This window comes from Agelaius tricolor, unplaced genomic scaffold (genome assembly GCF_023055355.1).
Source record: "Agelaius tricolor isolate 1412-34295 unplaced genomic scaffold, bAgeTri1.0.p SCAF_23, whole genome shotgun sequence".
In the NCBI taxonomy this organism is placed as follows: Eukaryota; Metazoa; Chordata; class Aves; order Passeriformes; family Icteridae; genus Agelaius; species Agelaius tricolor.
The window spans coordinates 6,844,651-6,856,304 of record NW_027269283.1 but is presented as its reverse complement, the minus strand read 5'-3'; the positions used below and the strand labels follow the sequence as shown (position 1 = coordinate 6,856,304).

Below are 11,654 nucleotides of genomic sequence, written 5' to 3'. Positions count from 1 at the left end.
TTTTGTTTCGTTTTGGCTGAGACTCAGCTGAGGCTGCAGTTAATGAGGAGGAGTCCTGCCTTATCAGAGGTTTTTCCCTCCCAGCTGGCTGCTGCTAAGATATCACCGTCATATCTCTGTACTTGGGACAGCAGTAGTGTGTCAGAGCGAGGACATATAAAGGGTTGTGATCACCCTGAGCTGCCTTTTGCCTCCAGCGTGAGCAGCAGTGCTGAGCCACACGTGAGGTGGGTTTCCAGCCTGAATTCCCCCCTTCCTGTGCTGCAATGGTGAGTGAATGTCCCTCAGCACAGGGACACCTTTCCCCAGCAGTGCCAGGGCTGGAAAGCCGTGGTGCCTTTGCCCAGCCCTGGAGACCTGTGGGCTGAGCACACTCCTCTAGCCATCTCTGCTTTGGCCAAACTCATCTGGGTTATCCAGGGGCTGTGGGAGAGGGAATTTTCACGTGGAAAGGGGGCAGCTGGAGAGACCTCCTGGCTCCTCTTTATAAGTATCTGAGAGGTGGCAGTGGAGTGTGGGGTGGGATTTGTGTCAGCTCTGTGTTGGTGTGGGCAGCAAGGGCAGAGCAGAGCAAGCAGAAGGCAGCAGCTCTTCCCTGGCTCCGTGCACCTTTACCTGCCCTGGAGACCATAGATCACCTCACCGGCAAAGCATTCCCAGCGTGGGTGTACTCTGCCCTGCAAAGCAGCCCTTCTTGGGATGTAAACAGCTCCCCAAGCAATAAAAGCTGGGCAGGCAGATTTGGGCTGGTGCAATTCTCCCCTCCCTTTGCAGCAGCTCTCGGGGCAGCCACTCAGGGGGGTGCTGGTGGGGCAGCCCTGTCTCCCTCGAGACCCCTGGGACGCCCAGGGATGCCCCGGTGAAGGGTTCCCCTCCTGGGCTGCCCGTGCAGCTCCGAGTGTGCCGCGGTGCTTCCCCGCCCGGCCGAGGGCAGCCGGGGCTCGCAGAGTCAGCGACTCGCGGTAGGATGAGGGCTGAGAAGGAAAAGCAAAGAAGGGAAGTTGTCTGCAGCGAGTTGCATGCAGAGATTATCAGTGTCTGGGTGAGTGGCCTTGGGCTGGATGCGGCCGTGGGCGATCTGGCGACGTTCCCTGGCCGGGGGGAAGTCCCATCCATGTGAGCCTGGCAGTGGATCTTGCTCTGGCAGCCCTGTTTCAGCAGGAGTGGTGAAGCACTGCTGTGGAGAGCACACCCCACCTGTGGATCAGCTCTCCCTCCCCACAGCGCTGAGCCCTGGGGCTCTGCAGGGGGAGCCCCCCCAGGGGGCTGCACCCCTCACTGGGGGCTCCCAAGGCTGCAGTGGGTGTTGTGCACCCCAAACTGGGAGACTGCTGTGGATCCCAGTGGGACAACCTGCTCTGTGGGGTCCCTGGGTAAGGCTAGGGCTCCTAGCACCCATTCTAGCAGCCTGGTGCTGCCGGCACTGCCTTCCTGGGGTCCCCTTGGGTGCTCAGGCTGAGATCTGCTCCCCTTTCCTCCCGTGGGGAGCCCAGGGCTGCTCCACTCACAGCCGGGTGTAGAGGACTCGCACCCAGAGACAAAATTATGTAAGGGCTGCAGATGAGTCACGTCCCTGCTTTTCCCTGGATTGTGCGGTGAAGGAGCCTCAGCCACTTGCATTTTCTCCTCCACGTATCCACGGGAGCAGAGTGCGGTGTTTGGGGAAGAGCAGAGGCTCCCATTTCCCGGCAGCACAGCCAGCAGAGCTTTGCCACGGTCCTGCCTGGCAGCTGCCTGCGGTGCCCGGGTGTGGGGGCTGTGAGAAATCACCAATTCCTCACTCTCTGCGCCTCTCCGGGCAGGTTAGGGCTGTTACCGGGACAGGAGATGCTCCAGCACCCTCGCGGGAAGGCTCTCCCAGCTGCCAGCAAGTTGCTCGGACGAGCAGGGGGTGCAGCACACAAAGGGCAGCGCGTCTGGCGCCGGGGCGGGGAGCAGCAGCGATGGTTTCCTGGGGAAACCGCTCCGTGACTGTCGGCCGTGTCACCTCAGGAACAGAAACCGAAACTCAGGGCTTTCGGCTCGGCGTTTGTTTGTCTAAAATCTTCGGATCCTGGGTTTCGGCTCTCCCCCGCCCTAATGCTGTGGATGTGGTGACGCTGCTTTGCCTCCTCCCTGCTCCAGCCGTGGCTTCCTCCCTCAGCCAGCGATGGAGGGACGGCAGGGCCGGCTGCTCCCTGCGCTGCTCCGCTGCTCCTTGCTGGGAGATGAGCAGGGCCGGAAGCTTTATGTAACACAGTGAAAGCTGTTTGCCTCTAGGGCTGGAGGGAAAATATCCCACCTGTAAAATCAGTGAAACCTCCAGATGTCCCACCTGTAAAATCAGTGAAACCTCCAGATATCCCACCTGTAAATCCAGAGTGAATCCTCAGTGCCAAGGCTGTTCTGCCTGGGTGAGCTGGGCACTGCCTGTCCTGGCTCGGGCACCTCAGGGGAGTAGTGCCAGATATTTTGTTTGTTTTTCACTGTTGTCTGATGCTGTCACAGAGACCTTTGCTATGGTTTAGAGGCAGGGCTGCAGAGAGGATGATTCCTGCCCCAGGCAGTAGCGAATGGGGATGGACTCCATCACTATGGACCACTCTGAAACCAGGGCTGGGCTTTGCTTGGTCACTCCTTCCCAGGCAGGGATGGGATTGGTGCTGCTCAAATCCTAACAGTTCCCATGGCAGCTGCAAGGACAAAGCTGGGGAGCCCTTTCCTGGACGGGAACACTGAGCACAGGGGCTCCATGGGGTCAGATCCTGCTGTGAGGCTGAGCCACCCACTGCTCCTCGCTGGCAGAGCACAGAGTGCAGCAGAGCCTGGCAGCTGTGGCTCTGTGCAGGTGGCTGTCCTGCCACGGCTCCAGCAGTGACCACGGTGTTGTTGCACAGCCCTGGTGGCTTTGCTGCCCAGGAATACCTGGTTTCCACAGCCACCCAGTGCTCTGCTGGGACCCGTCCAGTGCCCTCTGTTCTGGTAGGTCCATTCAGCACCCACAGACTTGGGCTGCCCCACTCCTCTCCTTGGTGGGAAATCCCTTTCCTTGGTTCCCCAGGGTGCTGCTGGATGGGAGCAAGGTGAGAGCTCCCTCTGAGGCACCCAGTGGCTGCGACTGCACAGAGCAGGAAGGTCAAAAACATCGTTTCTCTTCCTCTTTCCACTGGTGTTGACAAACGTGCCAGATACCAGTGTCTGCCCCTCCTTCCTTCCTGCTCCCGTGCCCGCGTGCCCCACGGGCTGGCTCTGTGTTTCCTCCTCCCATTTGCTTTGAGGAAAAACATTTCTTTCGTCACTAAGACTGGCTTTGCTTGAGGTGGCACCACCAAGGACATGCCCATCTCTGGCTGGAAGGATTGAACAGTGTCCCCATCAGCAGGGACACTCTGCCTCTGGGGCCTGCCATTTTTTACAGCCACTTGTAGCTGGAGGTGTGTTCGTTTTCCCTGGTTGTTTCCAGGGCTTGCAGCTGCCTTCTGGCATGAAGATAATTCCATTAAGTGGGAATGCTGGGGCTTGACCGCAGTGTTTGGCACAGCAGCTGCTTTAGAGGTCAGGGCTTTCTGAAGCCTTGTGCCCAGGCTGGTGAGGTACAGCTGCTGTTGTGGTTTCCTGGGGCTGGCGCTGTTAGGGGAGTTTCCTGGGATTTTGCTCGGGTGCGTGTGTTTTGGGTCATATCGGGTTGCAGAGTTCTTGGTTATGTGTGTTTTACCCCGCAAATTTGCCCCATCACCAAACCGCGCAGGGGGAGGGCTGGGATGAGGTGCTAAGCTGTTGTGGGATGGGTTTGGTGAGGTGAGAAGGGGCTGAGAAGGGGCTCCACAGCCCTGGTGCTGAGGACCCCCACTCCTCGGGCATCAGCTGGTGGTGCTTGTGTGGTAACGCGTGCCCACAAACTGGGGTGCGGGTGTTGCCCCCCGGCTGCCGGTGCTGCCCCACGAAACAGGATGCAAATGAGATTCGGATGCTGCCAGGGGTGTATTTGGGGTTTGAGGTTTTTTTTTGGCTCGAGGCTGAGCTCTGCAGCGGGTGCATCGCGCCAGGCGGGGAACCGAACGGAAAACGAAAGTGATGATGAACAGAAAGGAGGGCAGCGCTCCGCAGCCCACCCCCGCCCCCCGAGCCCCCTTAAAAAGGAGGCTGCCGGGGGCGCCGGGCTGAGGACCGGGACTGCTGCTCAATATTCACCTAAAACTCCGGTGCCGCCGCTGCCGGCTCTGGACCGAATCTGAGCGCGGGGAATCCCGATCTGCGGGTGAGCAGCGCCCCCGGGAGCGGCCCCTCGGCACCTGGGGGGGCAGGACAGGACCGGGGGTGCCTCGGCCCCGGTGCGCGGGGATGCGGGGGTGGGACGGGACCGAGGTGTGAGGCTGGTACCCCCAGGAGCGCCCGTCCCGGGGATTCACTGCGCCAGGCGGGTGGTGCTGTCCCGCCGCTGCCGCTGCCGGTACCGGTACCGGCTTCTGCTGCCCGGAATGCCGGTGCCCGCTCCCTTGGTGCCCCTTCCCCCTGGTGCCTGTCCCTCTTGTCCGGTGCCGGCTCCCCGCTCCCACTGGCGGTCCCGGTGCCGGCTGGGGCTCCCGTCGGTGCCGGTGCCGAGCCCCCCCGCCCGGTGCCCGCCCGGTGGCCGTGCCGGCTCCTGCTCCCCCCGGTGCCGGCGGGCGGGGCGGGGCGGGGCCGCCGTGATGCAATTTCCGCGAAGTCCGGCCCCGGTTTGAATGCAGGGAGGCCCGAGAAGCGAAACTGCCGCCGGCGGCGAGTCCCCGGGTCCCCGCGGGTCCCCGCACCGCGGCGGCGGCGGTGAGAGCGGCGGGGGGCGCTCCGGGGGTGGGGGAGCTCCGGGGATGGGCGCTCAGCGGAGCGCCCCGGGGGGCTGCAGGAGCGGGGGTGCCCCCGGTAGCCCCGCACGGAGCCGTGGGGTGCTGCAAGGCGAGCGGGATGCTGCGGGGCGTGCGGGGAGCGCATCCCGCTCAGCCCCCGCCCGGCCCGCAGCGTCCCTGCTGGGATGGGGTGCGCTCGGCAGAGGAGGGTCAGAGCCAGGGTGCAGGTTTGAGGTGCAAAGCTCTGTTTGGAGGGTGGGGAGAACTCTGGGGATGCACAGTGCTGCCTTCGGTGAGCGATCCCCGACAGCGATACTCGATATTCTAACCCTGCTCCCGCCTCAGAACTCCGGTATTGGCATCTGGGAGCTCCCGGTGAACTTCTTACAGTTGGATAAAAGCAAACGCAGCATCCGGGGGTCCACGTGTCTCGGGGCTCTGCACACACTGGAGGCTCTGTGCCTGCACACACTCGGGCAGTGGTGTCGCGGCGGTCGCTGCAGCAGCCAGGCGGGTAGTGCCGAATCTTGGGCGGGATGCGGAGGGAGCTGTCTGGTTGAAAAAGGCTGGGAAAGAGGGACGCCAAGAACTCTGGAGGCTGTTCTTGCACCGGAGGGAGATTCCAGAGGGGTGTGGTTTGGGTGCAGCCAGGGGGACTGCGGGTGGTGGGGTGGCACTGGCCGGCATCTGCCCGGCAGCTCCTCTGCCACCGTTCCCAAACGCTCCCGGCCGGCTCGGCTGCACTGATCGCTGGTGGGGTGCTGGAGATGCTGGGAAGTTCTTGCACTGTTGCTCTGAGTGCTGCTTGGAGCTGTAGAAAAACTTCCAAGGGCCAGTGCTCGGCTAGGTCCGGTAACTGGGATGTGGGGCTGCAGCCCCCCGAGGCACATACCTGGTCCCCTGTCCCCATCCCACTCCCAACAATCTGACCCACATCCCTGGCTCTGATCGAGGGGCACTTGGCTTACTCCAGCGTAGCGCGTTGCCCAACATTCTGTCAATAATTAATGGAGCCAGGAGCTCAGGGAGAGAAGGGCCACCTTCCTCCTGGTGGGACAGGATGGGTGCAGAGCATCGGGATGCAGAGGCACAATAAGCATTTCTCTACCACAGCCGTGCTTCCCCTCGCCATTTCCAGGGAAATGTGATTATCTCTGGCCACAGCACTGGCCTGCAAGGAGCCTGCCAGGGATGATGCTTGGACACAGCGTGGCCTGGCCCTGACCCACAGCGTTTTCCTGAGTGCAGAGGAAATGCCATCAGCGAGGTCATGGTGTGCTCTGTTTGGGTTTGGTTTGTGGCAAGGCTGGATCAGAGCTGGGCAGAGGGTGTGTGGGGCTGTGTTGGTGCCTGAGAGAGAGGCAAAACTCGCCCAGATGGGGCTGAGGGTACAATAAACCAACCTCTGTCATGGTGACTTGTGACCCAGCAGCAGGATGTGAGTGGCTTTAAATGCCAGGCTGAGCTTTTCAGGATCCATGTGAAAAAGGTTGTTTTTTCTTGAAATATACAAAATTCAGCTTGTAAATCATGGTCTGTGGCTTGCTGGTAAATACTGCTCCCCTTCTGCTTTTACCTGCCCTGAAGCATTTGGATTTTGCCCTGTTGACATCAGTTTTATTCCCAATGGGACAGCTGTCTTGGGGCACACCTCCCCGAGCTTCCTCGTGCTTTGTGTCTTCCCTCCACCCCAGCCTGGAGGATTGCAAAAGTTCCCTTAGCATTTTCATTTATTATTTTTTTCCCCTTTTTTTAATTTTTCTTTTTCCTTTCCTAGTACAAGAGTGCTGTAGAGAAAGAAAAGCTTTAATTTGGCGTCAGCACTAGTGCTGTGCAGAGACTTTGAGCGGGGTTTGCACTTCCTCTTCCCTCCCACCTCCAGACCCAGAGCATGTTCTGGCAGTTTGCTCAAAATCAAACGCCTTCTTAAAAAAAATAAACAGCAAGGAAATTGACCCCTTTAAAGGTGGAATATTCCCTCTTATCTTTTTCCATCTGGGATGCCCTGCCTAGCCGTGAATTCCAGTGTCACCCCGGCTGTCCTGCTCGGGATTTAGGGGCAGTTCTTAAGCGTTTAGCCGGGTGGGTCGGTACCGGCGGTGCTGCGGGACCGCGTCTCCCATGAGCTCTGCGGCCGTGCATGTGCCGGGACCGGGAAGTTCGGCTCCCTGTGCACGGAGCCGAGTGCCAGCGATCAGGTTTCCTCCTCTCCCGCGCGTGTAGCCGAGGTTTACTGGAGTTTTCACCAGTTACGGTGTTGCACGGATGTCGCACAAACCCTGAGTGCTTTTCCCAGGAGGGCTCGGCCAGAGGCGGAGACTTCCAGAGGGAGGAAGGAAGGTGGAACTGCTAAAGGGAGGGATACCGAAGTGTTCCCGAAGTCGGTCCCACTGGGAACGGGCTGCCCTGGCCTCAGAGGAGCTGGAGGGCTGAGCGTGACCTGTGTCCCGCTCCGGGCGCGGATTCGGGAGCAGCCCGGCCCCGCTGCCAACGCCGCCCTCCGTGTCCCCCTGCCCTGTGCCGAGCTCCCGGGGCAGGCTGAACCTGCCGTGCCTCTGCCCTGGGGTCCCGCTTAGCTCCAGCCCATCCCTGATCTCCCGGGGAAAGCCGAGTGGGAGCAAACAGCCTCCCCAGGCTCAAACGGGAGGGATTTTGGCCCCCACAAGGTGCAGGATTTTTTTCCTCCTGCACTGCAGCCCTCGGAGCAGGCTGTGTCTCCCCAGAGTCTGCCTGGTTCCCGGTGTCTGGGGGTTTTTCTGGTGCTCCCAGCCCGGAGCAGCTCCAAGGGGTCTGCAGCCCCCACCAGCACCGTGCTGCCTTTGCTGGGAATCAGAGGAGCATCCCTTGATGCCCTTGGGCATGAGACAGATTGTTCCACTCTCCCTCCTCTCTTCATAGGTGCTTATTTTCAATTTTTCCCAAATTATTTTGTTTCAGTGCAAAGCATTTTATCTGCATCAATCAGCAATCAGGCAGCACCAGAGCCTCAGCTATGTCTCCAATTTTTCTGTATCTTTTTTATCTTTTTTTTTTTTTTTTTGTAGTAGAACCAGAACAAACAAAGAGCTCCTGACCCCTGGACTACAGAAAGTTTTATTCCAATGACCATGACCTTGTTTCAGCTGGAGGGCAGGAATACCCTGGCTGTCTGCTGGCCCCAGCCAGCTTGGGGTCACTGCTCTTCTTTCACTGCCAGCCTGCACTGAGTGCTTCAAGTACAGGTTTGGAAGTGAAGGCAGAGAGCTGAATCTGGGTGATTCAGCTCTGGATGCAGAGCTCATGGCATGGCACAGTGGCGTGGCCCAGTGACCCCAATCAAGCCAGTGCTGGCGTGGGAGTCTGCCATGGAATCCCACAGCTTCCCAGAATGGAAACCTGCAGCTCTGCCCAGTGCCAGGCTTGCTGCCAGGCCTTGAGAGATAAACTGAGCGGGTGTTTATCCACCGAGCACGTGTCTGACCTGATGCACACACAGAAGTAGGATTAGGTGGCTTCTTCATGGCTCAGCAGCAGGTGGATGCTGTGACACTGGGATGGGACGTGAGGAGCTCTCTAAGGGTGTGCTGGGAATGTGGGTGATGCTCCAGCCGCTTCCAGCTTCGTATTTGTTGTCTGGAACTCCAGCAGCCTCAGCACTCCTTGCCCACTTTGCCCAGCACCCTGTTTATCCCAGAAAAGAGTAGAGGATACTTAATTAAAAATGCAGAAGCAATGCAAGATTTGCCTTCCTGCTCCATTGTCCACTGGACCTCAGCTGTAAATCCTGCTCTTCCCTGGCATTGCCAGAGAGCCAGTCTGTGGTGCCTGCTGGCCAGGAGCCCAAGTTGGGTGCTCAGCATGAGGCTGGTGGCTTTTCTTGGCAGCACACCCTGCCCAGAAATGTGCCCCGGCATGTTCCCTTCACCCTGCCCACGTGGCCCAGCCACCAAACCCTGCAGCATCATTCCCAGGGCTGCTCCTGGCCCCTGGTTACCCAGGAGACTGATGGCAAATACCAGAGCTGGTGGCTGGAAAGGGCAGTGAGCCGTGAGTTGCCTTCCCTGCCGCTAGGGCCGAGCTCTCCCAGCCGGATGTTTACCGAGCTGTCAGCTGGAGAGATGCCGGCCGGCCCCTGTTCCAGCATGCCCATCTCCCGGCCTTGGGTGCTGCAGCCCAGGAGCAAAGAGGCTGTTTGCTTCATTAATTAATTCTAATTAATCTTTTGTGCTATGGGGTGGATGGGCTGAGGGGCTGGAGCTGGGTTCCTCCTGCTCGGCATGGGGCTGCCTGGCCAGCTCGGGGAAGAAAAACAGGATAAAGAAAGAGAAAGTTGGCAGGAGGGAGCCAAGGTGGGGCAGGTGTTGGCAGCAGGAGGAGGAAGTTGGATCGTGTCTCCTTGGTCTGGGGAGATCAGTGGCTGCTGTGGGGACCGTGCTGGGCCCTCTGGAGCAGTTACTGCTCTGCCACTTTGGATGGTAATAATGCTGATGGTTTATAGGGACATTGGGGACCAGGCTGAGCCCTGCCAGGAACCAGCACCACTCAGCAGCCTGATCCCTGAGCAAAACACTCCCCTGGGACCTGGGCTGGTGGGGGAACAGAGCTGGGGGAGAGGGTGCTGAGGCCGAGGTTGCTTGGTTGAGGTTCCTGGCTGTGCCAGTGCCTCTGTGTGCACCTGCCAGGGACTGTCTGATATTTCCTGCTAAGTCACTTGTTCCTTGTTCCTTTGTCAGGCTTCATGAGCTCACACCGATGACCAGCAGGTGTGCAGTGAGCTAGGACAAGGCCACTCGCTCCATGGCACCTCCTCCCCACGGCATCACCTCCTAAGATCTTCCTGCCATTAATTGCGCCCCGCTCAAGCTGCTGCCAAAGATGCCAACAGCCAACGGCCCAAAGGTGCCACTGGGCAGCCTCCAGCAGCAGCTGGACCTGCTTCTGGTCTGCTCCAAGTGCAGTGTGAAGGAGAATGAGATCACCTACCACCCTCAGGAGGTGGAGCACAAGTGCATGTACGAGATCCTGCTGGCGCGCTGCCGCAGCCGCCGGAGCACGGCATGGAGGAAAGTGTCCCGGCGGCCCGGCTTCCCCAGCCCGGCGCGCTACACTGTCTGCAGGTACTACGTGATGGGGCTGGGCTGCAGCAGGCACAAGAACCAGTGCACCTTTGCCTGGAGCGCGGAGGAGGCCATGGTCTGGAACTTTGAGAGGGAGCACCAGCTGGAGCGGCGCTGGCTGAAGGCGGCGGTGCTGCAGGCGCAGTTGGGGGGCCACCCCGCTGCCACCCCCCACCTCACTGCCAGTGCTGCCAGCGAGATCACCAGCGAGTTCGGGGGGCAATTCCAGGAGATCTGCAAGCAATGCTTTTTTGGCCGCCCCCAGCGCATCACGGTGGGCGGCTGCGGGTGGCTCTGCGAGTCCCACCGCACCTGGGACCCGCTCCTGGTGCACGCGGTGCTGGACAGCCAGAAGAAGCAGCAGTACACGGCCATCCGGCCCTGCCCCGAGTTCATCGAGACGCTCTCCTACTGCCGGTTCGTGTCCCGGGGCCAGCCCTGCAAGCACGGCCCGCAGCGCTGCCAGTATGCCCACAGTGACGTGGAGATGGCCGTGTGGGAGGCCGAGAGGGAGCGTGGATTGCAGCGCTCCGACCTGCTGCCATCCTTGGGCGCCAGCAGCACCAACAGCAAGCCAGCAGCGCCTGAGCCCGTGTACTTCTACTGCCACGTCTGCCTGGTGACCTGCAGCTCGCAGGAGAGCTTTGAGAACCACTGCTCCTCCATCGAGCACGTGCAGATGCTCTCGGCCGACAGCTCCATGCAGTGGGTCCACCGCGCACCACCACTCGGGCTGACCAAGTTCTCACTGTGCAGCAGGTAAGGCGTCCAACAGGGAAGAGGGCAGGGGCGGCAGGGAGCTGCTGGCTCCCTGAGGATCCCCATGCCACCAGGAACGCCTCTCTCCTGACAGAGCGGAGGTGTGCGAAATGGGGAACAGCTGCACCAAGGCTCATTCCAAAGAGGAGCTGCAGGAGTGGATCCAGAGGGTGAAGGTTTCTGTGAAGAAAAAGAAGCAAGCCCTGAAGGATGGGCTCTTGTCCTACCAGGACCGGCTCCTTGCTGAGTATCGGATGTGCTCCAACGAGGTGTTAATTGTGAGTGGTGGGCACAGGGTGGGAGCGCTTTGGTCCAACACATCGCAGGAATTCTCTGGTGTGAGAGCTTGGGAATGGAGCCCACTGCTCACCTTCCTAATGGGGATGCAAAAAGGGATGTGGCATCCTCCTTCCTTCATCTCTTTGGAGCCAGCAACCTGAGAGCCTGCTCGGGGTACCTGAGCTATGCCATGGGTCCTCTTGTTTCCCAAGGCTGCTGCGTGGAGCAGCAGTGGGTGAGGATGGAATATGAGGATGTACTCTTGATCCTTCTTGGGAGGATGTAGCGTAAAGGCAAGGATGAAGATGGCACTGTGGAGGGCTGTGAGCTGTGTTCCTGGGATGCTGCCTTCAGTCCTTCTCCTCTCATGACTCCCCACAGATGGCTGAGCACATCGAGGGTGTCAAAGTTGTGTGTGAGCAGCCTCTGCATGTGCAGCTGGAGGACAGGAAGAAGAAATACCAGTGGCAGTTCAAGGTCCACTCTAAGGTTAGCTCAGTCCTTTGCAGGGTTTTGTTTGGTTGGGGGGGGTTTTCGTTATTATTTCTGCAAGGGGCAGAAGGATGGGGATTTGGGCATGTTTTAATGAGAACATGTGCTGGGTATGCAGGAGTTGCTCAGGTGGTGTCTGCACAGGGGCTGTGTGCAGGGGATGCAGCCACTGTGGCTCCTGTCTTGTGCAGTGGTCCTGGGGCAGACCTGGCTGCTCTCAACACCT

The 11,654-nt window shown here is 59.8% G+C and overlaps 1 protein-coding gene across 5 annotated transcripts in view; it reads left to right on the top strand.

Moving 5' to 3' along the window:
• Positions 1-131: 131 nt before the first annotated feature.
• Positions 132-11,654, top strand: part of HELZ2 (helicase with zinc finger 2) — a 29,921-nt gene continuing 18,398 nt past the window's right edge. The window contains exons 1-4 of one of the 5 annotated variants that reach the window (XM_071447119.1): positions 132-227; positions 9,515-10,657; positions 10,752-10,935; positions 11,318-11,425. In XM_071447119.1, the coding sequence (XP_071303220.1) occupies positions 9,657-10,657; positions 10,752-10,935; positions 11,318-11,425 (1,293 nt within the window). In that variant the 5' untranslated portion in view covers positions 132-227; positions 9,515-9,656. Of the gene's footprint in view, positions 270-4,217; positions 4,238-4,683; positions 4,783-9,514; positions 10,658-10,751; positions 10,936-11,317; positions 11,426-11,654 lie in introns of those variants that run through there. The other 4 variants (XM_071447122.1, XM_071447118.1, XM_071447121.1 and 1 more) reach the window with 4 other exon arrangements.